Source organism: Camelus bactrianus, chromosome 28 (assembly GCF_048773025.1).
Source record: "Camelus bactrianus isolate YW-2024 breed Bactrian camel chromosome 28, ASM4877302v1, whole genome shotgun sequence".
Lineage (NCBI taxonomy): Eukaryota > Metazoa > Chordata > Mammalia > Artiodactyla > Camelidae > Camelus > Camelus bactrianus.
The window spans coordinates 15,562,946-15,588,015 of NC_133566.1; the positions used below are offsets into that span (position 1 = coordinate 15,562,946).

The following is a 25,070-nucleotide window of genomic DNA, read 5'->3' on the forward strand; positions in this document are numbered from 1 at the left end:
CACCTCCAGAGCTCACTTATCTTCCCAGACGGAAGCTCTGTACCCACTGAACACCAAATCCCCATTCCCTCCTCCCCCAGCCCCTGCTTCTATTACTTTTTATAGGTGGAAAAACAATAAAGATGGAAACAAACACTGCTAAATTAACACTGCTCATGCCCAGCGTCCCTTCTGCCCCAGCGTCAGGCACTCTTGGGGCAGTAGGACATAGCCAAGTGCCTTCTTTCCTCACCCTCTTCTCTCTGGCCACAACTCTCTTGCAGCTCAGAGAACAGTAGTTCAGGGACCCTGGCGGCAGCGTGGGTCACAGCCAGCCCAGTGGTGGGTGGCAGGGAGGTTGAGAACACTGTCACCTCCCACCTGCCCTCCAGGAATCTCCTGGGAGTCCCAGAAGAGCCCTCTAGCTCAGCAGCAGAGAGGCAAGGCAGTCCCCGAGCTGTACGGGGCAAGCCGAGTGACCCCTTGCCCAGAGTGCCCAGAGAATGTTCCAGGCCCTCCTGGGGCAGGATGGACAATATGGCTGAATCTGAGATGCCATGAGGAGGGCAGGAACTCAGAAAGGTGACCCGGCAGGTTGGCTTGTCCAGGTGGGCCCGGCCTGGCTTTTGCCCAGGCTGCCCTTGGCCTTACCTGCTTTCCCCCAAGACGTAGCATGGCGGCAGCTTCTTATCGCTCCAGTTCCAGCTGAGGTGTCACCTCCTCCAGGAGACCCTAACTGCCCCACCCAAAGTGACCTGGCACCATCACCCTGCTTGAAAATATTCATGGTGCTCACCTCCTGACTTTTTAAAAAATTTATTTGTTCAGGATCTGTGTTTACACACACACACACCCCCCAACAGCAGCTCCTTGAGTGCAGGGATCAGATGGTTTCTGCTCACTGCTGTCCCTCGGCACCTAGCACAGTGACTGGTGCACACAGGACTTCATCGCAGACTTGTGGGTTGAAGGAACCTGAGGTTGAGTTCCAGGGTGTGCAAGGGACCATTCCCCAGGGCAGAGACCTTGGGAGGGGTCCTGCACAAGGGTCACTTCACAGAGGAGAGAGCTTGATGACAGAGCCTCTATGAGAAGAATGGAGGGTCCGACCCATTAGGGGAAGGGGCAGGGGCAGGCGGAGACTCAGCAGCCGGGACAAGACTGAGTGGTCCCTGAGGGCTCCAGTGGGGAGCGGGGGCAGCCTGGTTGACAGACATTGGCAGTGGCCGGAACACGGCCACCAAGTCCACAGAGAACAGAGCACAGTGTGAGCACAGCAGGTGAGAGGCCGGAGTGTGAAGATCAGAAAAGGCAAGACCAATAAATATGAAAAGGAATATATATATATATGTATAACTGAGTCGCCATGCTGTACACCAGAAATTAAGACAGCATTACTGTAACCGGGCATAAATTGACGATACTTAATTTAAAAAAAAAAAAAAAAGAGTGCAAAATAAAAAGAAAGGACATCCAAGGGAGGGACAGCAAATGTTTTGAATTAAAAAAATTGAATTTAAAAAAATTTTTTTAAAAAGAAATTCAGAAAAAAAAAGAAAAGGCAGGAGCGAGTGCAGGTGGGGGTGGGGTGGCCACCCTCCAGCAGCACTTGGCATTGACCAGGAAGACTGAGGGTGGCTGGAGCATCAGAGTCAGTTCAAGGCCTGGGGTTTTGTTTCCATCTGTTTTTAATTGGTCAAACCTGTGTACGGGAGAGTTGGGGGAGCACAATGAAGGCCAGAGGTGGTGAGGGGAGTGGTCTGGGCCTAGAGGGGCCCTGTTGGGTAGGCAAGGAACAGGGCTGGTCAGGGTGGGGATGCCTCCTCCAGGGAGAGCTGCCCCGGAGCTCCCGCCGGCCAGGGGCCAAGCCGGGTCCTGCCCTGCCCCTGTGGTTCCCAGCCCCAGCGCTTCCCCACCACGCCAGCCACCCACCTGCCCGTGTGCCCACTGTGCACCCGTCTGTTCATGAGACCCTGGCTGAGCGCCTGCGTGTGCCGGGCTCTGCCCCAGGAGACAACCTCAAAGAAGAGGGTGTGAGCGAGGCAGGCTGAGGGCACCATGACTAATTCTGCCTGAGGGCAGTGAAGTGGCTTCCAGAGATGTCCTGAGCCAGGTCTTGCAGGATGAGTCAGTGCTGGTGCTGCATGAGGAGAGACCGTCTGCAGGCGTCTCGAAGGGCAGACGGACCAGCTCGGGCCTGCCCTCGGCGCTCTGCTCCCGATGTGCCTCCCTGTCCCCACTGCAACCTCGGGGCTGCTGCAAGTCCTCCTCCCAGGGCTCCAGGCTGCAGACACTCCCCGTTCCAGTCTGGCCTGTCAGACGGATCCTCATGAAACACGCCTTCAAAGGGCCACCTCGGCCCCACAGCCACCCACGTCAAGCCCACACGCCCCCTTTCCCCACTTCTCCAGGAGAGGATCTGGGGTGGGTGCCCAGGCAGAGGATTCTTGGGTACTGCTGGGCAGGAGTCCCTGATGCTTGGATTGCTTGGTTCTATGTCTCAGGCTGCAGTCTGAGGCCCCAGGAGCAGAACAGGTGCTGGAGAACTGAATTTGAAGAACAAGACTTCTATAGGTGGCCAGGATGCAACAACCCCAAGGCTGTATCGTCCAGGAGAGTCTCAGGGTCAAACTGCTTCCTGTTGTTCCCGTGAATCCTGGGAATATCCTAGAAACAGTGGGGTTTTGACCTCAGACATCAGTGTGCCCCAAACACAGCTCAGGGCACAGAAGATACAGCCCTGAACAGAACTCAGTCCCCTCCTCGTGAGACTCAGGGGGAGACAGGCATCAAGAAAGAAAGAAATCATTCTGGGTGATGATACACCATATGGGGAAAAGTAAAGCAGTATAAAGAAGAGAGGGAGTGTTGGGAGAATGAGGGTGAACAGAGAAGGGACATTTGAGCACAGACCTGAAGGAGTCACATAGGTTTCTTAGGAGAAAACATTCCAGGCAGAGGGAACAGCCACTGCAAAGGCACTGGAGCAGGCAAAGTCCTCTTAGGTTGAAGAAAAAACAGAGGCCAGTGTGGCTGGAGCAGAAGGCTGAAGGTAGAGTAGCAGGAGTTGAGGTCAGAGAAGTAAGTAGGGAATCACTTGGGGGATTGACTTCCATGCCAAAGTGGAGGGCCACTGGAAGATTTTCATAAGAGGAGGAACATAATCTGATTTATGAAATCTTTTAAAATTACACTGGCTGCTGTATTGCGAGTAGACTATGGGGGATGGGGTGGAAGGAGGCAATTGCAGTCATGCTGATAAGAGATGACTCTGGTTTGGCCCCGGAGAGATGGTGACGTAGGTGGTGAGAAGTGGTCAGATTCTAGGTGTGTTTCCCAGGTACGGCCAGTGGGATGTGGAATGTGAGAGGAAGGAGGCGAGGAGGGCTCCACGATGTATGCCCCCGGCAGGCTGGGGAGCCTTTACCGAGATGGGCAAGACACAGGCAGTGCAGCTTTGGAGAGAAACTGGGAGTCTGTTTCTTACCCCAGGCCACCTCTCCCAACACAGCAAAGCTCTTTTGTCCAACCATGCCTTCCAGTTTGGAGTTTGGAAAACGGGCTTGAAGTGGCCGAAATCAAGGGGGACAAGGGTTTGCATCCATTATGGAAAGGCCAGCTGCAGACCTGACCTGCTATTCACTCATTTGTTCATTTAACAAATTCTTATTAAATGTATGCAGTAGCCCCTACTTTCCACGGGAGGTACATTCCAGAGGGTAGTGGATGCCTGAAACCTTGGATAGTACCAAAACCTATATATATATATATATATATATATGTTTTTTCCTGTACATTCCTATCTCTGATAAAGTTTCACTTATAAATTAGGCACAGAAAAATTAATAACAATGATATAGAACAATGCACTGTAACATATGTACTATAATAAAAGCCATGTGTGTGGTCTTAGAATATTTTACTGTACAAAATCAGTGCCTTTTCCATCTTAACTAAGCACTTAATGCACTGGGCTGTAACTTCTGCAGTTTGAGATGCAGTAGCAGAACTAGAATTTCTCTTCCCTTCTTCACAATTCCATGGGTAGATATGTTCTTACCATAGATCTTAGCAACCTTGACATGCGATTTTTTTTCTCTCCTTAAAAAGTCAAGAACTTTCACCTTCTTGCTTAAAGGAAGCACTTTACAGCCTTTTTTTTTTTTTCTTTTTTGGCATATCCAAGCTGCCAGCATCGCTCCTCTTGTGCATGGGACCATTACTAAGTAAAATAAGGGTTACTTGAATGCAAGAACACAAGCCCTGTGATACTGTGACAGTGACTGATAACTAAGACAGCCCCTAAGTGAGTCCCTGATGGGAGGAACGGAGCAGGACTGCACAAGATTTCATCATGCTACTCAGAAGGGTGTGCAATTAAAAAACTTACAAAGTGTTCATTTCTGGAATTTTCCGTTTAGTGTTTTTGGATCTCGGTTGACCACGGGTATCTGAAACTGTGGAAAGTGAAACCTCAGATAAGGGAGGACGACTGTGCCATGTGCCAGGTGCTGTGTTAGACTCTGGGGACACTGCAGTGACCAAAGCTGCCCTCATGGCACTTACATTCTAGTTGGGGAGGGGGACAGATCATAAACATAACAGACAAGTAAATTACATAGCAGGTCAGAAGGTGATAAATGCTTTGGAAACAAAACTGGGTAAGGGGATTAGCAGGTACAGGTGCTGTGGGCTTCTGGGTGGTGGTCGGGAGCTGGGGCGGGCCTCGCTGGGAAGGTGGGCCTGGTGGAAGTCTGGAAGCGGGGCGGGCAGCTGTGCAGTGTCTGGTCAGAAGGTCCAGTCTGGGCACAGGCTCCAAGGAGCAGCGGGGCCACCCGGGTCCTCCCAGACACTTAAGATCCTGGCCTCCTCCACTGGGGAAACAGAGGCAGCTGCTGGGGTCTGAGCACAGGAGAGACCGCTGTGTGGCCAGTTGCCTCACTGGAGCTCATCTGCCGCCTCTTGATGAGGCCAGGGGAAGCCTTGCCTTTTTGGGTGATCATTTGCTTCTTGCCTGGTGGTGTCTGTCCTAATGGGCTGAGTGTTTGCCGAGATGGCTCCAAGCGGTGCAGGTAACGTGGGGACATGTGCTGGTCAGGCCGTGGTCCTGCTGGGACCCACGTGGCCCAAATAAGCCCTTATCCCAGAGAAGGGTGTGTCTGCTGGAGAAAGGATGGCTGAGGCTGCCAGCACTGGAAACAAAAGGCAATAAGCGAGCAGAAGGCAGCAGCTCAACTCGCTGCCCTGAGCAGAGTGAAGCTGTTTTCACGGAGTGAGAGGAAAAGCCTCTGTTGTGTGCTCCCCTGCCCAGCTCCGCCCAGGGCTCCAGGCAGGGAGGGTCCCAGCTGGGGCGGGGCTGCCTGCCGGAGGGCTGCTTCTAGGGGGCGTGGGCAGCGGAGCCGGCCCCTGTGCTTGCACAGCTGTGAGCCGGAGCGAGCGGGCAGGGCTGTTGTTTTGGAAACTCTCCCCAGATTTTCAAGGCCTAAACAAGGCAGCACAGCTCTGGTTTTGACGAAGCTGCAGATGGTGCTTCTCTTTGCCTAGAACCTTCCCTCTTTCTCTCTCCCTGCCTCCTGCTCTCCCTTTCTAAAGGGATCACACACTTGGCCAAGAAGCCCTGGCCGCCTTCCAGGAGCCAAGGCCCCGGGCCTGACTCTTAGCCCTCACCCAGCCCAGCTGCTCTTGTGGGCTGTCTAAGCCCGCGGCAGGCCGACATGCTGAGCAGGTGTCTGCGGGTGATTCAGAAAGAGGAAGCCAGGTGTGCCAGGTTGGGCTGGGCTGGGGCAAGAAGCTGGGCCAGGGGCTCAGCCCTTGCCCTCTTGACCAGCCTACACCTGCTGCATCTAAAGAGCTGGTGCCTCTGTGAACTCCCTGGGCCCTGCTCCTTTGTTCTGTATCCCTACACCCCAGGGTTACATGGGACCTTAGAGGGGCCCTGGGCTCAGAGACTGCCTGCTCTCTGAAGCCCCAGCCAAGTTAGCTCTGGGGCAGCTGATGGTCCTTGCTGGGGTTCAGCCAAGGCCGCCCAAGCCAGATGCAGGGGCTGGGTGGGAAGGAGTGGCTTGCTGCAGACACCTGGATTTATGCACACCTGTGCCTCCATTTGTTCAGAGAGAGTGGGCAGTTCAAATGGGGGTGGGGCGGCTGGTGGACTGAGTGATATATTAACCAGATGGCAGCATGGGGTTGTTGTGGGAATCTGATTCCAACAAAGCAACTGCATAAGGACATTTTGAGACAATCAGAGAAAACCGGGCACAGGTGTTTGATCACATAAGGAATCCTTGGTAATTTTCTTAGGCAAGAAGATGAGATTGTGATTATGTTTGGGAAGAAGTCCTTATCCTTTCCTGTTAGAAGCTCTCTATGAGTGAAATGATATGATGTTCAGTGTTCAGATTTGCTTTAAAATCCTCTGGAAGGAAAAAGGTGGGGGGGGGGTTGCGGGGTGATGAGTACAGTCATTATTCACATTCACAGTGATGGGCCTGGGGGTAGTCCTCAGACTCTCCTCTTTCAAGGCTGCTGAAAACCCCCGGAGTAACAAGTTACATGAAAAGAGGGGGCCCTGGCAGAGAGGTCCAGCGGGTATGCGCAGCAGCTCAGCCAGGGAGGGTCTTGCCCAGTGGCAGAGGAGACCCTCTCTTCTGGTCCTGGTTCTCCTAAACCTGGCGTGCCTGCTAACCCTGGGATGTGGGTGAAACCTATGGAGGTCTTCCTGGTACACTGGTTTAAGGGAGGCTCGCCCTGTGCCAGGCACTGTGAGCGTGTGAGCCTCCTCTCCTGGGAAGAAGGGATGTGCTTGTCTCCATTTCACGGCAGGAACAGGCTCCAGGGGGCCATGCGGCTCCCAAGTGAGAGGTGCACCCAGGTTGTGGAAGCCAGTGGTCTGGCTCCAGAGCCTAGGCTCTGACCCACCACTGCCAGCTAGGGGGTGTGGGGCAGGCCAAGCAACCCCAAGCTGTCCGTGGCACTGATGGCCTCCTTTTCCTCCGCAGCTGTCCTCACTCAGCCAGCTCTTGAGCCTCATGCGGCCGTCATCCCTGGAGCAGTACCTGGGCTCAGAGACCTTACCGCTCGGCTGGGAGAAACAACCAAAGGCCAGTGCCCAGCTAGACCACAAGGTGAGCACCCAGACCCTGCCCACCTCCGCCAGGACTCAGCCGCAGGGCAATGGGGAAGGCAGGGCTGCCCATCCTAAAACCCCAGGGCTCCGAGAGACAGAGCCCAGCCAGCTGCCTCCCCTACTCCTCTGCAAAATCTGTAACCAGGAATCCTTGCCCAGAACCCTCCAGGAGGCGCAGTGTGGTGCTGTGGACCTAGGCATGCTGGCCGCGTGCCTGCCTGTCCGCCTGGCCCTGCTGGTCCTGTGCGGCCTGGCTAGGCTTGTCAGCCTTGGGTGCTCCGTTAGTCTCACAGCACAGCTTAGAGAGGACACGGGAGCTGAAGTGCTGGCAGAGGGAGTGGGGCGGGAAGGGAGCGCTCTGAAGGAGAAGCGCAGGGAGAGTTCGGATGTGAGAGGCACTGTGTTTCCCGATGCAGAGCTGGGTCCAGCCTCCCTGTTCCTGTTCACTGTGGTCCTCACTGAGGCTGAGTCCTTGGCCTTTCCCCAGTTCCTCCTGATTGACTTTCCAGACATTGCCCGGCTTTCCTGAAAGCCATGCTTTGTTGGGAGTCAGGGCCAGTGAGGTACCGCAGAGACTGCGGCTGTGGGGCTTGGGGTGAGTGTCAAGCAGGGGTGGTAGTGTAGGGGCCTCAGACTGGGATCCCCAAGCGCGGTTCCCTGGGGAGCTGGGGGTGGAGCTCAGTGAGCCCCCCATCCCTGGGGACTCAGGCGTGAAGGGTGCAGATAGGCATCTTCCTAATTGAGGAAGGTGCTAATTCCAAAATCTCACCCAGAGGTTGGATGTTGACGATCCAGAAGACCAACCTTTGGGCATCATTCTGCAAATCAGATAAGTGAATTAATTACTTAATGCACACAAATGAACTGTTAAGAAGATAGGGTAACCCCCAGGTGTGTGTCCTCTTCTGGAACATGTAGGCAAGGTTACCTCTCAGCCGTGCCTAAAGTCCGTGCATTTACGAGGCTGCTGCCTCCCAGGAGAGTGTGAGCTGCCTACGTGCCCTGTTCTCCTCTGGCAGCTGTTTCCCAGGCAACTGGAGCTGGTTATGGAGGCTGAATCCGGGTGTTTGGGGGCTCTAGAAAGGAGGCGGGGTCAGGCCCTGGGGTGGTCTGTCTGAGCAGGACACAGGTAGGCAGGCCCCAGGCCTGGGCTGGGGGAAAGGAAAAGAGGAAGAAGGGGTGTGGTGAGAGAGGAAAAAGGAGACTTGTGTCTGGTTGGGCCAAGCGAAGGGTGTGCCCTCCAGGTGCCCTGGGGCCACTCCTGGCCTCGCCTGGCAGAGGTGGTGTTCGTGCAAGCCCGGGGGTGCCATCTGGCTCATGGCGTCCCAGAGCCCGTGTGGCAGCAGGTGTCCCTTCAACAGCCTGGGAAGCGAGGGGAGTGAGCGGGCTGCGAGTCCCCTTCTATTGTGCAGACTGTCCTCACGCATGTCAGGGAGGCCGTGAAGTGTCCCTTTGATCAGCTGGCACATTGGAAACTACTCTTTTGGCCTGGAAACATGAGGGGCTGGGTGCCCCAGAAGTGTAGGTTGTGCTGGTCCAGGGCAGCTATCAGATGCCTTTGCCACCTGGGATGGATCCTGGCCTGATAGCAGAGGAGGGTGAGGAGGAGCTGGGGCTGGTGGCCGGCACCGGCAGTCTGCAGAGAAAAGTGAAGCCTTCTGTCCCCCTGGGCCAGCACTGTTCTGACGGGAACGGACCAGGTGGGGCAGGTGCCTGGCCTCCCGCCGCCCGGCCCCACTCCCACCTCAGCCAACTGACTCCTCATTAGGCCCGAGCATGTTTCATCTTCAAAGACAATCAGGCTACTCACCAGCCAAACAGGGCAGCGGCGTCATCCGCCCTGTTTTACAGGGAGTGGTGGTCTGAGCCTTTCATCCCCAGAGCTCAAAGTCTTTGCCTTCTTTCTCCTTGAGGCGCTTCGGGAAACTAAGGCCAAATGAAATTGGCCTGAGGCGACCCAGCCTGGAGGAAGTGAGGACAAACCCTTTCCCAGCGCTTGGGGCAGCCCTGCTGGGCCCTGTCCCCTGGGGCCATGGTGCTGGGCCCCATCCCCCAGGCCCTGCTCACTCCCGTCTGGGAGATTTCCTGCCCCGGACTGCTGGGTCTCAGCCCTCCTCCCGCCCTGCAGATAAACACTTCTGCCAGCCTCCGCTCCCCCTGGTCTCCCCACCTCTTGTCTCTGCCTGGGGCCTTGGCCCAGGCTCCTCCTTCCCCAGGGAAGCTCCCAGCCTTCTTCCCCATCCCTGTCCCTGTTCCGCCTTCCCTGGAGGCTGGGCGAGCTGCCATCTGGTGCCCAGGGTATGACTTTCTCACCTCGCTGATCCCCTGGCTTTGCAGTTGTCCCCTGACTTGTCCGTCTCCCCAGCTAGACTGGGCACAGCTGGTGTCAGCACTGCATGGTATGTTCGGCCCTAGGTGACTGCGTGAATGAACAAATGAATGAATGCAATTTTAATTCTCCCTCTCTGAACTCTCCTGTTCCACCCCATTCTGCCCTCCCACCCCCATGCTGGAAAGAGCCCTCCCTCTGCACACCCTCTGCCCTCAGACCAGCCTCTGTCTCTTAAGGTCCTTGTTTCATTAAGGCTCCAAGGGTTTATAGCCTCAGCTGCTCCTGTTGGGGACCCTGCACTTCAGAAGTGTTACCTGCTTATGAGGGAACCAATCACAGTGCATCGTTTGTAATTATAAGCTGGTAAGATTCTTGCCTGGCAAAGCTACCACCAGGTTCAACACAAGAAACAACGTGCTCCTGTGCAACACTGCAGGGGTGGGTGCGGGATGGGCCGTGGGAGGGGACTGGAGGGGGGTGCTTGTCCTCGCTGAGTCAGAGTCACCATGTGTCCGAGCAAATCACAGCCGTGCTTGTGTGGAAGATAAGAATCCTGCTTGTGAACTGAATGATTAGAATACTTTGAGCATTTTAAAGTGCTTTTGGATAAAGAAGTTGCTCAGCCCCTCAGTGATTTTTGGTGGCCCCGGGCTTGCTTGGTTTGAGAGGGGTCCTCCTGGAGGAGAATGCACATCTGGTCAGAGTGATGCTTGGGGGTCTGGGATAGCCCCGCGAGAGCCAGGTGCCCTGTGTGAGAGAGGTGGGAGAGGATGTTTTAACGCAGGAGTGTGCTCCAAGAGTTGGCTGACAGGTGCCTCCCTCGGGCCCATGGGTACCAATTCTGCAAGAGGCCAGCTCCCTCCCAGGCCTCTGTGTGTGCGACTGTCCTTCTGGCCCCTGCGCAAACACATGTCAGGGAACGGGACTCAGTTTGCCACTGTCTCCTCAAACCGACCAGCTCAGCCGTCCAGCACAAAACCAGGGGTTTCCTGAGGCTTCTTTAGTTTTCATTTAGCTGACTTACTTAAACCGTATTTGGCCAGATTTATTCACATTTATCCAGATGACTGATGCTTTGGTCTTGTTAAACCTCCACAGTTTACCACACTTCCCTGCTGTTCTGCCTTCTCCCCAGGCCCTTTGCAGCGTCGAAGCTATAGTGAAGGAATTTTGGGTTCTGTTTTGCCCAGAGGGATCTGAAGGTTCTACAGAATGAGGATCTTTTTCGTAGAGTGGAAATTTTTCCCCAGTTTGGTTACATTTAGGAACTTTGAGGAAGTTAACTATCTCTCATTGTGTGGAAGGAAAACTAAGGTCCACAGAGGGAGGTGGACATCCCAGAGTTGGGGCTGCATTGAGGCACCAGGAGCCGGTTCCCTGTCCTCGTCCACCTCCTGGGAACGTCCTCCTCAGAGTCTGACGAGTGTCCTCATGGGACAGGCAATCTGGGGCCCACTGAGGGTTCTGCATCTGTGATGGTCCCTGTCCCCCGGGGCCGGCTGCAAGGGGCCAGCGCACCCAGACAGCCTGGAGGCTGCAGGTGACTCCAGTCAGCTTCCTCACCCCACACACGGCTGCAGGCTCTGTGCTTGTGGGGCTCAGGGAGGGCTTGTTTATAGGAGAAATGCACGGGTGAAGGGGTGGGGTGTGCTCAGAGCTTGGGTGATGCTCTGGGGTAACCCCACCCTGCTGCACAGATTTCTTTGAACTCCCTCCTGGGGTCTCTCTACATCTTCTGCAGAGGGCATGGGCCTGCCGTGTGCCTGCATATGTGTGCGTGTGCGCGTGCGTGTGCATCTCCTGTATCTTTATGGTGTGCTTATGTGTTAACAGAGTTGACAAACAAGTTTTACCGCTTTTGTTCCTGCGCTGGCCTGTCCCTGTGTTGGGTGACCCTTCCAAGAGCTGCCTGAGGTGCCTGGGGTGTGGCTGGGGAGGTTTGGGGAGAGGACGGGAGGACACCCTGCCCTCCAGCAGCTCTGCGCTCTGCCCTCTCCCACCAGCACTCAGCACCAGCAAGGGGAGCCGTGGACTCCCTCAGGCTTGGCTGGGGCACAGCCTCCTTGCCCTGTGTCCCCTGGAAGGACAGGTGGAGCCAGAACCTCCCTCTCCTTCCACGCTCCGCCTTCTCCCCTGCACTTCCCGCCCCTTGCCCTGCACCTTGGGGAGAACCACGCCCACCAGGCCGGGGACCTTGGTCAGGCCAAGATTAGGAGGGCTGGGAGAAAACTTACAGGTTTTGAAGAATGGACAACGGATATTCAGGACTCCTGAGTTCGTCCCCTAGCCAGTCTGCGGTGGGCTCCTCCTTACCTCCTCCAAAACGAGGAACCGCTGACATCTTTTGAAATAAACTTCAAAGAGGTGACTCAGGGAAGCCGACCCCAAGGGGGAATCCCTGCACCAGCCTCACGGCACACCCACCTGGGTGGCCGCGGAGCCTCCCCAGAATGGGTACCTCTGAGCATCTGAAGGCTCCTGGGGCCCAGGCCAGCTTTGACTGAGTCCCAGGAATTCTGGCTTCTTTGCAAGCCTATGAACAGGGCTTAAAGCCACGTTTTGCTGGGAAGGGCAGGCTTGGGTTCTGCAGGCAGCCTTTGTTCAAGCCCTGCCAGCTTGAGTCCTCAACAGCTCCTGGGCCTGCTCCCTGCCCTGGGCTGCCCCAGGCTCAGTCCTCCTAAGGACCCTTCAGGGGTCCCTCCCATCCGCACAATCCTTACCCCACGCGGGTGACTCCTCTGCTTCTGACCTAACGCCCTACTCAGTCCCTGCATCCTTCCAGTCCTCCTGGACAGCTCTGTGATCTTCCTCCCAGTCTGACTCAGGAAAAAGCAGTCCTGTCACAGCATATTCCAGCTCTGCCATCCAAGGTCTTGGTCAGCTGGCCCTACTTCATCCATGTGGTTTTTCTCCTGCGAATCAAGCCACTCCATTTGATTCCAAGCACTGGGTGTCTTCCCCAGAAGCCCTCCATTCTCAGGCCTGTGTCTTTGCTCCTGCTGGTCCTCCTTCTGGGGCCTGTCTCTCCTGAACTTGGATTCCTGTCTCTCCTGTCCTTGGTGGTCATTACAGCCTGTTTGCTTAACCCATGGCTTGCCCACACATTGCTTCACACACCTGAGCAGAGTCTCCTTTGAGGGCCGGGTCCAGGGCCTATCTCAGCTGCCCCGCATTTCCCATCTGCCTGCCCTGAGTAGGTACAGCCTGGTGAGGGACCCTTCCCCACCTCCCCTGCACCCTTCTGCACCCACCTGCCTCCGGCATGCAGAGTGCAGAGTACAGATGGAGAAACAGTGCCTTCTAAGAGCCACATCTAAGCACCTTGGGTGTAGCTCCCACCGCGCAGCTGACGGGGGGCAGGAAGGATGTGTGAGGTCCCTCTCTGGCTGTCCTCAGTGTGGACGAACAGTTCCAGGCAGACCACTGCCCGCTCAACTGCCCTTCTACTCACCGCCTTTTCTATCCCTTCTCACCCTGTTTTCGCCAGGACTCTGTAGTGATGGACACACATACATACGTCCTGAAAGGTCCTGGGACAGGCTCAACTGGACCAGGGCCAAGCAGTGTCGTGAAACCTCAATGTTGCTCTCTGCATCTTTCGGCTCTGTTCTTTTGTGCATTCACAGGCAGCTTTCCCGCTGCTTCTGAGACACTCCAGGCCTATTTCCTCCCCTCTGCAGGCCCAGCCAGGGGGAAAGAAAGAGCTTCTGTCCTGGAGTCCCAACGGAGTCCCAGAGTTGAGTCTCATTGGCTTGGCTTGGGTCATGTGCTCACCTCTAAGCCAATCACGTGGCCAGCCTTGCAGCGACTGGCCGGCCTGCGTCACATGTCTTCCTCTGGAGTAAGAGCTGAAGTCCTCACTATGTGGCACCTTGGCCTCTGGTGTAGGGGACAGGAGGCTGGGACACTGACACAGGAGGGGAAACCTTAGTGTCCATGGCATCCCCCTGGTCTTCAGCCCTGGGCAGTGCCCTGTGCTCTAACACCTGTGGAAAATATAGGGAGGGCAGTGCTTCCCAGGCGCTGGCCATGCCAGCATTCCAGGAGACAATTTGGTGAGAGAGAAAGATAAGAAAGAGAAGGGAGGAAGCCATCGCTTTTGAGGAAATGGCTTTTGAGGAAGCTCCAGCTCGGTAGGGCCTCTCTGGTCCCTGGAGGATGCCCCTGCCAACACCCTGGCTGGTTTGGGGGGCTCCCTCTAGTACTGGCACCCACGTACGGTTGCCCACGTGCACGCCCTGGCATAGATTCTCAAACATAGGCACCAAGAATCTTGTCCTTCTCTGGGCAGCCGGCAGAGCTGGGTTTCCGTTCCAGATCCCCCTGGGGTCAGGGTCTCTGGTCCCAGCTGGAGGAGCAGGAAGAGCCAGCCAATCCCAGCTGTCACCTCCCCCACCCGCCCCGGCCAGCAGGAAACCAGAAAGGAAGGGTGGGCTGGGTGGGAGCAAGGGTTTGCCTGCAGCCCCTCTGTCCCTCCCACCCGCAAACACAGGACTGGGGCAGATGCTCCGAGATAACCCCCTGCAGCAGATCCACAGGAACGAAAAGCCCGCAGCCTTCCTGCTTTTGTCTCAGCTCCATCTCTTCCCCACCTGGCCCCACTGTGCCATGGCCTCCTACTTCCCTCCCTGTGCTCACTGCCAAGAGCAGGGGCCAGGGGTGCTCAGAGTCCAATCCCAAGTTCAGGGTGGAGATTTAAAAAGAATCCCTCTGTCCCTGTCAAGTGAGTTCAGGGTCTCTGAACCCACTTCCTCTGGGCAGCTAGAAGAGCAGGTGAGGGGCTCACCTTCCGAGGAATCTGAGGAGGTGGACACATCATGGGCCCTGAGGTCCTCTGGCAGCCTCAGCAGAGAGATCCCATCTCTGCCCAGCTGAGGCCTTGAGAGCAACTTTCTAGGCAATGGCCATTCCCAGCAGCGGGACCGGAAGTCCTGGTCCTATCCAGATGCTGCCAGCCTGTCTCCCATCACCCTCAGCTGGCCTCATCCTGCTCCATGTTAAGGGCTCCACCCACCCTCACGCCTGAACAGGCACTTTCATTTACAGAATGGAGTGTCTGGCCTTGGACGCCCCGGGGTGAGTCTGGCAGACCCTGCTTGTGACATCTGTCCTTAGCCTCTGTGCCCTGTGCTTTCAAGGACCCTGGGCTAAGAAATGCTGTGTCACCATGTCATTTCCTAGTAATGGGCTGTGTGTCCTTGTCATTTCCTTCTTGCTAGGACTTATGACCGATGACCTGTCCCGGTCGGAATCACTTCCAAACTCAGCTTTCCTTTGGGTGCCGCTCTCTGCGTGCTGCTTTAGTGCTTGTCCAGGCCAAGGTCAGGGAGTGTAACTGTGGCACAGGGGCAGCCTGGGCAAGGGGACTAAATCATGCAGTTAACTTGTAGGGGCACGGAGAAAGGCCCAGAGATGGTGGCAGGTGCCACACCCCAGGACAGGTCCAGATGGGGTTCACCTAGAAAATGCATCCCCTCTCATCTTGAATGCTATGGACACACTAGCCAGGCAAGCTGAGGCTCTTGGCCTGGGGCCCACAAGTAGCCCTACCTCAGGGTTACTCATGACTAATTATTTTTGCTGTTATTTTGCCCAGCCTGTGTGTGGTGGAGGACCTAGACTGGTGCCCTGGGGCTCAGGCTTGTCACCCCCTCCCCTCCCCTCCTGGGGTGGGGATGGGGGAGTGTCAGTCTCTCCCTGTCCTGCCTCTAGCAGCCCTCGGGCCCTGGCTATGTAGTGCAGAAGGACCTTGATCTCTTTCCAGTGTTAAATCCCCTTTAGGGAACACACACCCGCAGGCATGCACACATGCAGGCACACAGCTTGTCACGTCTGCTGCAGACCTAACCCTCACTGGAGGTGGTCATGCCATCGGGCGCCCTCTCCAAGCCCAACTTCCATGCCTACCAGAAGGGAAGCTCAGTAGCCCAACCCGTGAGCCCGCTGTGAGGGTCAGGGCACTGTGAAGTGGTGCTAGAGGGTTAAATTTAATAAAAGGTGAAAGAGAGGAAGGAAAGGAATTCATCGGGGCCCAGCTCTAGCCTTGGGTTTGAAATTCTCCAAGGTAGAGTGAAGCGGCTTCATTCTTTCCCAGACTTCCCAGAGTTGACCTTCAGCACGTGTGTGTCACCAGAGTGTCTCCTAGGGAACAAAACCCCTGAGAGGACCCACCCGTGGCAATGAGGGGACCAATGGCAGAATTCTCCTGGGTCTCCTGGGGCCTCCTCCTGGGGTCAGGCTGGGTTGGCCCTCCAGGCATTCTAGACGGAGGGGAGAGCAGCCCAGCCAGACTGGGTGAATGCAGGTCCCCCAGGGCAGCCACCCCCCAGCTCCTGTGCGCCTGGAGGAGCGAAGCCAAAGGAGACTGTTCTGGGGTCCTGGCTTCCCAGGCAGGGAGCCAGGCAGCAATTGGCCTTCGGGGCCAGCGACCCCTGCAGTGCAAGCCCCTGGTCCCCGGCAGCCTGGCTGGAAGGCCATGTCCTTTGAGTCAGTCTCTGTCCTTCCCAGCAGGTGTTCCCAGGTCAGCCTTAGTTCTTCCCCCAACAGCGGTTGCCCCCGAGCCTGGCTGGACCTGCTTCCGCAGGGTCCTCCGGCCAACGTAGATCTGCTATCCCCACCCTGTCTGCAGCCTCCAGGGAAGGGGCTGGGTCTGAAGGGTTTCCTCAGTGACCCTGGGCTCTTGGTCAGACCTGAGATGGGAGAAACTCTAATGTTCTGGCTGGAGCGAGTGGCTTCCTGGGAGATCCTCTCCCTCCCCCTTTCTGCCCTCTCTTAGCGTGAATAACCCACAGCAGCTCCCTTGGCATTAGCTGGAGGGGAATTTTCTAAAGGATGAAGTTCCTGGGAAACGTCCGCCCCTTTTCCCTTTGTCTTGATGATGAAGGCCCTGCATGCGGAGACTGGGCTGGTGGCTGCTGGGGGCAGAACTAGCTGGCCTACAAAAGGAGACACTGACCTTGCCCTGGCCCAGCCCCCTCGGTGGGTGACGAGCCCAGAGGACTGTCTCCCATCTCTCAGCCGTGTCATCCCTCCCGGGGGAGGGCAGGGCCACCTCAAGGCTCCAGAGCCGGGAAGGAGGCGGCCCCCACAGAACTAACTTCTTAGAAAAGTTGGCCTGCCAGCCTCTGGGGAGAGACCCAGAAGACGGAAGCTGCGAGCCTTGCTGGCAGCGGCGGCAGGGGACTGTCCTTTCTTGTCAGCACGGTTCAGGCACGTCCCATTTCTTGCCTCAGACTCTGACTCTCCCCAAGTTGTTGACTGAGGTTTCCGGGCCCAGTTTCCCATGGGGGCTTCCTTCCCAGCCTCCACTCACACCCCATGGGGAGGCAGGAGGCACTGGGCAGCTGGAGCTGGTGAGGGCCCATCCTACAGACAGGGCCCCCGAAGCCAGGACGAACACCGGCCCTCTCTAGGTGTGCCTCTGCTTGTTAACCCTGAAGCCACACCGACCCCACCACCACCCTACACACACACACACACACTTCTGCCCTTAGGGACTTGGGAGGGGCCTCGGGCTGGAGGAAGGGCCACCTTGCACTTGCTGCCCTGGAGGACACGGGAGCCGGCAGGGGGCTTGGCCTCCACCCTCCAGCGGCCTCTGCCCAGCCTCCCAGTCCTGCACCTTGAAAGAGAGGACAGAGCCCCACTTCTCGGCGGTGCCAGCAGGACAGGACCGGGCTTGCTAAGTTCAGGAATTGGTCACAGCGCAACTGGAGCAGGAAGCGCAGCTCTCACACCTGACTGTTTACTTAGTGTCCTACCCCGGCCCGCCCGTCCCTGCCGGGCTCCCGGGCCAGTCCCAGCCTCAGCATGGCCGCTGGGGTGTCCAGAGGGAGAAGGCCCAGGTTCAGCCTCCCCTGGGCCTCAGAGCCCCCTGTTTCTGCTAGTGTTTTGTTTCTGTGAACTTCATAGAAACAGGACAGAGGAGAGGAGCCTGGGGGAGGGTCGGGGCTCAGAAGAAGCCTTGCCTGCCCACCCCCAACCCGCACCACTGTCTGTCTCTCTGTCTGGACCCCCTCTCACCTCTCCTCGATGCAGAGACTGAGGTCTCGGGAAGTGAGGGGAGAAATGGTCTGGGCGACTATTGCTGATAATGAAGCCCCTTCTCCCCAAAGTACTGCATGATCTCTGACCACTGGCAGAACCCCACCCTCTCAAGCTGGATCAAAGTCTTTCTTAAAGGGCCTCCCCTCACTTAGGCCCAACTCCAGGGGCCACCTTCGAATGCAAGGAAAGAACTCTCCCAGCCCTCCTTCCAGGTAGTGGGCAGATTCCCCAGGTTTGGAAAAAGGGCTTATAAAATGTGGTTAACAGGGCTTTTCTTCAGAACTACCTTTTCCTTCTTGCGATTCCCATCCCAACAAAAAAAAAAGCACCCTCATTCAGAATAATTTTCCTGGGATTTTCCCTCCAGATTCAATTATGGGAATCGGCCTAAGAATGAAGTTGTGAAACCTGCACACACGTAGCAACTTTTTTCTCTCAGTAAATCCTCACTGCACAGACCTCTCCAGAGCAAGCCTCAGATCCCAGGCCCATCCTCCCCACACCTCCCTCCCAGGAAGAGAAATTCTGCCGAGGAGGTGGGGTAAGGGGCTGGGCCTGGGCCTCCGCACTACCCCTGCCCCGCCCCCGGGGTGTGGGGAATGTTTACAAGTGAAAGGTCTTCCTCCCGCCTCGGCCACACCCCCCACAGGCTCTCACACCTGCCCCAGCAGACAGGCCTCTTCCCAGCCACCCTCCCACCAGCCACCAACCGACGGCTCCGTCGCCCTTGGATATTTTCCTTGGCTTCTCCCGCCACCTCTCACCATCAGCTTGCTCAGTGCCCCTCTCTCGAAGAGGGGCCCCGGTGCTTTCCAAGGTCGCCCCCCCCCTCTTCCCTGCCCGGCACCCACCCCAGACCCAGCTACGCTCATTCAGTTCCAATGGCATTGTCTTGTTTAAAATTAATTTTTAAGTTTTTCACTACCTTCTGAGTCTGTGAGTAAAGCATGCAAATTGTAGAGAAATAATCTTAAAAAAAAAAAAAGATGAAGGAGGAAGTGTAATCCTTCACAGAGAGCCGCATTTTCACTTTGGTAGATTCCATCCCAAAGGATCCTATGGCCTGTTTCCCCCAAGTGCCCCCAGTCTGTCCCCCACAACCCAGTCTCTCTGCTCCAGAGCACTGAGTGGCCTCCACTACCCACTGCTGGACCCTCTGCCGTCAGCCCTGTCCCCAGGGTGTCCCCTCCCCTCCCCCTGCGCCAGCCAGGGAGCCCTGCCTCTGTTTCTTTCATCAGCTTCGGGTTGTGTCTTGGTGGTGTAATCTCGGCGGGCTGTGCCCTCGCCCCCACAGGGCCATCTTCACCTCAAATCCTACTGTTCCTTTGAGGCTTGGTTTAATCACTTCCTTCCTGGAAGCTCCTGAGCTGTGCACCATCAGCACCCCACCCCAACCCCCGGGGAAAAAAAAGAAAAACTTGAAGGACCCTTTCTCCTTTTGGTCTATGGGAAAGCTGACATTCAATATTTATTGACCAAATGATTGCCTCCCTGAAGTCTCTTTCTCCTCCTAGCATCTTTTTGTTTGTGATGTGTCTTAATCAAGGTACAATGCCTGGCACACAGGCCTGAGCCTGCTTTGGGCCAGGGGAGCCATTTGCCAGGACTGCAGAGTTTAGGGGGAGTTCTGAATGCAGCCGGCCTCCCTGGAGCAAGGCCAGGCTGGGGAAGGAGAGCCCATGGGCAGCAGTGGCCTGGCTGAGGACCCAGCAGGTGGAGCTGGCTCAGGGAGGCTGGACCTTCCCCAGCTTGGGGGCAGCACTGCCTGGAGGCACACCCAGTGGGCCGACCCCCTGGTTCTCCCCACTGCGTCTTCTGTTTCTGCTGGATGCAGTGCCGCCCGACCCAGCCGGCCTGTGGGATCAGCCACCTGTGGGCCTCAGCTGTTGTCCTGAAGAGCAAGCAGGCTGGGTCCTGGGGCGGGCAGGTGCTGCTAGGGGAGGGGGGCAGGTGGCCTCTGTCCTCAGGATTTTGCACTGTGGTATTTGAGTTCAAGAAGGTGGTACTCCCGAGTGCCAAGTCTGGTGCCCTTAAAAATGGTTCTAGCTTCTGCCCTAAGGAGACTGCTGGGTCTGGCAGGAGGCTGTCACTGTTTCTGGGGCCAGCACCAGGTGCTCTAAATGGGGAGGATGATAAGGGCAGGGGAAAGAGGGGAGGGGGGCCTTGGCTGGTTCTGAGCTCCAGCCCACTTATCACCAAGTTTGAGCCCTGCTGGCCATCTCTGGATGCCTCTCCCCTCCCAGCTCAGCCTCAGGGCTGGTTATCTCCCACTGGCACGATGCTGGGTTTGCTTCCTGCCACCCTTCCTATCATGGTCGGAAGGATTCCGAAGGGGAAGAGGCAACAGGCTCCTCTGAGTTGGGGATGGGTGTGCCCACTGAGTGCCAGGAGCCTCGCCTGTCCCTGAGTGCTCCTTGTATCTCCTTTACTCTGCACAGCAGGTGAATGTCCCATAAATGAATGGGCATCGACAAGTCCAAGGGCGCCCTGGGGTCACACCATTCTCTGATCAGATAGAACTGGCCTTTGTCCTGTTCTTACCCCTCAGTGTCCTGCAGGGAAGAGCGAGGGTGTGGGTAGGTGGATGAGGTCTGCAAATGCTCAACAAACCCCCTCCCATCTGCCTGCCCTCCCCTCGCTGGCCTCCTTGGGTCAGTGCAGTGGGACTGCCTGGACTGCGCTGCACATCTGTCTGTGCAGGGGGCATCCCACTCAGGGCTGAGCTGGGCACCCACGAGGGACCTGCGAACCCACACAGAGGACAGTGGCACCCAGTCACAGCGCCCACGGGTGTGGGTGCCGTAGGGAGCAGAGCAGAGACCACAGACACTAGGCAGAGCTCGGGCTGGGCAGGTCCCTCTCCACCGGAGCCCCAGGACAGGGCTGGGTGATGGTGTGGATTCCTGGATGGCAGAGCTTTCTTCTTTTTCTGAAGGGAGGGAGGAAAGTCATCATCAGGGGGAGAGCTCTGAGTGAGTGGGGCCTGAGTCCTCCCTGGAGACGGCTCCCGGCTCCCCGGAGACAGCGGCAGGAAGCCCAGTGCTGGGCCGGAGGGGAAGATGGAACCGGCTGCGCTCTTCCTCCAGGTCTGCTACCTGTGTCACAGCCTCCTGACACTGGCCGGGGTGGTGGTCAGCTGCCGGGACATTGCTCCAGACCAACGCGTGAGTCTCCCAGGAGGCTGGGCTGGGGCTGCGGGAATGGGGCCCAGCCCACTGCCAGGAACTGGGAAGAGTGGGAGGTGGAGAAAGCAGCAGGCCGAGGGGAGCCGGGCCTCTTCCTTCTGCCCATCAGATGTTCCCAAGGGATACTGACCCGTGCCCCCACTTGCCCTGTGCCTCGCCTCCCTTTCCTGCCCAACTCCTGAGCAGTCACTCAAATCTGTCCTTCTCTTTCTCTGGCTTCGTGTTCCCCTCCCCCACTGTGGCTGCCGGGCCTGTGCCCCACCCACCGCCCACCCCAACCCCTTCGCCTCTGCAGGGAGAGCTGCAGCTGCTGTGCATGCAGCTGGACTGTCACATCAGCACCCATATCCGGGAGAGCCCCCAGGCCATGCACTGGACCAAACTCAAGGACCTGGCTGCCCAGACCTACATCCGCTGGCAGGAGCTGCTGGCCCACTGCCAGCCCCAGGTCTTGCCCCCTCCAGCCCCTAGGCTCAGGACGGGAGGGAAGTGGTCAAGCGGCTGACCAGAGCCCGCGGCATCTCCACCCCCACTGCAGCTGCTGGGCTCCTGGCTGGGAGATGGGCAGAGAGGGCAGTGGGGGTTGGGGGAGATGCGTTCTAGGCGGAAGGACCTTCCTCATTCTTATCAAGAGTCAAATGCTTAGTGTGGGGGTGCGGTGAGGGGGATACAGAGAGGCCAACTCCCAGGTAAACGCAAAGGAAAACTTCACCCCAGCGAGGGAAGAGCCTGGGCCAGGGTACCAGTTTATTGTGAGCAGTGCCAGGAAGGGGCACCAGAGGCACCAGCTGTCCACTCTCTGCCCACTCGTCCCTCAGGCCTGAGGCTGGCCTCCCACTCTGCTGGGAGGAGCATTCCCAGGCTGCCCTGGTCCCTCCAGTTTTCCCAGCAACAACCTCCACACCCCTAATTTTCTCGGACTCTCTGGGCAATAATATTCGTAGCTAATATTTATTGATTAAAGACCCTTTTCTCCATGAATCCACATAATCTCCATGAGGCAGGTATTGTTATGATCCCATTTTACAGATGAACAAGCCAGCCAGAGTCACTGAGAGGTTAAACAGCCTGCCCCATCACACAGGCCGCAGCACATACATGTCAGACCCAGGGCACAGCGCCAGCCTGATTTGCAGGCCTGCGGACTTAAGCACAGTCCAACCCCTGCGCTGGCGGCCTCCCTCCCTTCCGGCCTCCGTCCCTCCAACAAGCAGCCCTCCCATCCCCCAGCCCCCAGCCCTGGACAGAGATGAGCTGGGTCTCCTAAGAACCCTCCCAGTGCTCCCAGGCTCCCCACTTGCCTTTCCTCTGCCTCTCCTCTGCTTGTCGCCCCCCACCCCACCCTGTAACCTCTGACTTGGGGCTGACACATTGGCCACAGGCTGTGGCTTGGGTCTCAGATTTCACAGTCTCTGAGAAAGCTGGAGCACAAACCTCACCCTCAACCCCCAAGGAACTAGCTCACACTAGTAACTGGTGGGAAACTGTGTGCGTCATGAAAAGAAGGAAAGTGATTCGTGGCCTGGCCGAACCAGGGGCAGGCTCCCCCTTCTTCTCACAGGGAATAGAGGGAACCTAGGCAGAGCGGTGGTCAAGTGGCCGGTTGACCTGCTGTGCTCTCTCCTGGACTGGGAGCCTGGCACGGAGGAGGCCTTAATGGATATTCAGGGAATGCTGGAGGGTCAGGGAGCATCATGTCAGTGAGCCCCACCAGGGCTCAGGCCATCACACCCTGTTTTTCTCCTTGCCACAGGCCCAGCACTTCAGTGCCTGGAAAGCCGTCTAATGGAGCAGGGCAGGGGTGGCCCAGCACTCCTGGCTCTTGGCAGGAAGTGAACGTGGCCCAGGGACCTGGAGGAGTCAAGAATGGAGGCCAGAGGACCAATCGGCTAAGCAAGATCCTGCTTCCCCTGCTGCCCCGAGCCCCACTGGGCAAGGGTCCCACCTCTCGCTGCTGCCCGAACACCTCCCAGTTCTCCTTCCCTTCCCAGCCATCTCCTCTCCCCAAGGCCTTTGTCTCCAAAGCTCTGGTTTTCCTGGGCCTCCCGGGCCCTCTGGCCTCCGGCCTCCCCCACCTTCCCCGCCTTCCCCTCTCTGTGTGTCACTAATGTGAGGGTTCTTTGTGTACGCTAAAGTCTCATCACAGCATCAGTGGTTTAGAAGAGTTTCTTCAACCCCTCACTGAGGGATCCTGCCCAGTGTCCAGTTTCCTGACTTCTCTGCTTTCGCTTTGCAGAATTCTCACCTTGGACAGTCACGTGACTGGGTCGTAGGCCCCGCCCCCTGCAGCAGAGGGCTGTTTGTAAACCTAAACCTTCAGGAGAAGCAGTTATTGCTGTGGCCTGAGGGCTGCCAGGAACCCAGGGAGCAGGGATGGGGAACATTTGTTTGGCCCAGTCTGGGACCACTCCCCGCTCTCCGCCCCCACTGGGGAAAGTCCACGGAGTGAGATGGTGGGATCAGGTCTGTAATTACACTTAATTCAGTTTATTGTTGAGCTCTGAGATCAACTCCCGGACTTAGGAGTTGGGGGGACAATGCCAAAAGGGAGTCCCCGTTACTGTCGTTGCTTTCCCTCCGCCTTACCCTGGATGAGTTTTCTGGGCCCTGATGCCTAAAGGAGTGCTGGATGTCTTTGACCTCTCCCCACCCCCGAGGAGTGAGTGGGCTTTCAGTACCCCCAGGAGATCCTCCGGTATCACTTTCTCTCTCTGCCCACTCCTCCAACCCTGAGAATCCATTGCTAGTCTCTGGCCCCTCCTGACTCCTGGGTTGGGCGGGGGTTTGCAGGGGCCACAAGAGGTGGACAGGAAGGAGGAGAGGATGAGCCCTGCCTAGCTGATCTGTGCCCACCCCTCGGCTCAGCCCTAGTGTCTGCCAGTGGAGCTTCATCCAGCTGGTGCTTATTACTCTCTCTGTTTCTTTGTCCCTCTGTTTTGTTCTTCTGTGCCGTGGGGGTCAGGGTAAGGCAGACTAACTACAGAGCGACTCCCTGAAAATAAAGGACCTTCAGGCCAAGTGCCTCAATTTGCAGACGCAAGGTGTAGCCCATCGCTTTCTGGGCCTGTTTTAGAGGCCCTCACTGTGTCCGCAGATCCTGGGAGCTGGGGGGCATCTATAATTCAGAGGGCATGAGCCACAGCAGAGTGCTGGATACCACACGGGGCATCGTGTCCCTGCCTCTCTGCCTTCGCCAAGTGAGAAGTAGAAGAAACTCTCCGCCAGGGAGGCTTGGAGGCCCACATGGCTTGACTGAGAGTTCTGGTTTCTGTTCCTGGCCACACCACAGGCCCCCTTGGCCAGGGCACCAGTGAGGCCCCAGCGGCACAGGGAGGCCCAAGATCCTCTGATAAAAGAGCAGAGGCTGTGGTGAGCCAGCCTCCTTCACCTCCCTCAGGGCTGCCCCAGCTTCTGACACTGCACATCCTGACAGTTAATCCTCAGCTATTCAGTTTGCTCTGGAAACCTGGAAATCACCTTTGAAATTTCCCTTCTTTGTTCTCATTGCCAAGGGCACAGAGGGAGTAGGGAGGCCCAGGGGGCTGAAGTGGGGAGTTTCCAGTTCTCGAAGCTGCCCCTGCTCGGCGCTGAGAAAGGGGTTGAGCTGTCCATCAGTGTAGGCTTCTGGCGCCCCCGGCCTGGCCCTTGTGCACTGCCTCCTCCTCCCCTGCTCCCCAGACACATTCATCCCCAAGACAGAAACAGATACCAAGGAGAGAGGAGGTGTTGGTGACAACTCAGTCCCTCCAGAGACCGAGCTGTAACCTGAGCAGAGGTGTGCACTTCGAGGTCACCCAAGGGCATATGATATCCGCTGGGACGTGTAATGGGCCCTCTCTGGAGCTGGCTGGGAGCTGACCAGATCTAAAACTAGTCCAGGACCAGTTAGAGAGTCTGCCTCCTCTGGGCCAAAAATTCCACAGTGATGCTGCCAACTTCACCACTTGCCCTTTCCAGCTCCCTAAGCTCCTGGGAAAAGGCTCAGGGATATCCTGATTGAAGCCACTGGAAAAGCAGCATCCGGGGCTGTGGTGACGGATGCTTTCCTGCTTCCTTTAGTGATGGGGGCCGGGAGGGGCGGGAAGGGAGTCTTCCCAGGTGGACGGCTTTGATAACTCTCCTTCAGGAGGAAGTGGAGAGAGGAAGTCCTTTTCCTGTGTTCCCACTTACCTTGGTCCCCAGGCCCTCAGAAAGGTCCCTGAAGGGTGGCTGAGCCAGGCTTTCTCATTTCCCCTTCTGTGGGTTGACAGCAGCTCCTGACTCCCCTGGAAGTCGGCCAGGCTGTGTTGACTAGAGAACCCCAGTGTGAACCCTGGGCCCCCTCCTGTCGGAGAGCAGCCTGAGGAGACCTGGGGGCTAAGGAGCTCAAAGGAAGGGTACCACAGCACATGACCCAGGCGTG

General features: G+C 57.0%; 1 protein-coding gene and 1 long non-coding RNA gene across 8 annotated transcripts in view; one reads left to right on the plus strand and one right to left on the minus strand.

Moving 5' to 3' along the window:
* FAM178B (family with sequence similarity 178 member B) overlaps nucleotides 1-23,701 on the plus strand; it is a 60,727-nt gene extending 37,026 nt beyond the window's left edge. For 2 of the 6 annotated variants that reach the window (XM_074354812.1, XM_074354813.1), the window contains 4 exons: nucleotides 6,978-7,103; nucleotides 20,419-20,647; nucleotides 20,964-21,116; nucleotides 22,422-23,701. In XM_074354812.1, the coding sequence (XP_074210913.1) occupies nucleotides 6,978-7,103; nucleotides 20,419-20,647; nucleotides 20,964-21,116; nucleotides 22,422-22,504 (591 nt within the window). In that variant the 3' untranslated portion in view covers nucleotides 22,505-23,701. Of the gene's footprint in view, nucleotides 1-4,961; nucleotides 6,267-6,977; nucleotides 7,104-20,418; nucleotides 20,648-20,963; nucleotides 21,117-22,421 lie in introns of those variants that run through there. The other 4 variants (XM_074354814.1, XM_045519623.2, XM_074354810.1 and 1 more) reach the window with 4 other exon arrangements.
* On the minus strand, nucleotides 7,125-11,896 carry LOC141575495 (uncharacterized). 2 transcript variants are annotated; one of them, XR_012503096.1, is made up of 4 exons: nucleotides 9,419-11,896; nucleotides 8,916-9,067; nucleotides 8,034-8,741; nucleotides 7,125-7,923 (listed from the first exon to the last, which is right to left on the minus strand). It is a non-coding gene; the product is annotated as an uncharacterized LOC141575495 (long non-coding RNA). The 2 variants fall into 2 exon arrangements; XR_012503095.1 differs by having other exon boundaries at nucleotides 7,125-8,741.
* Nucleotides 23,702-25,070: the final 1,369 nt, after the last annotated feature.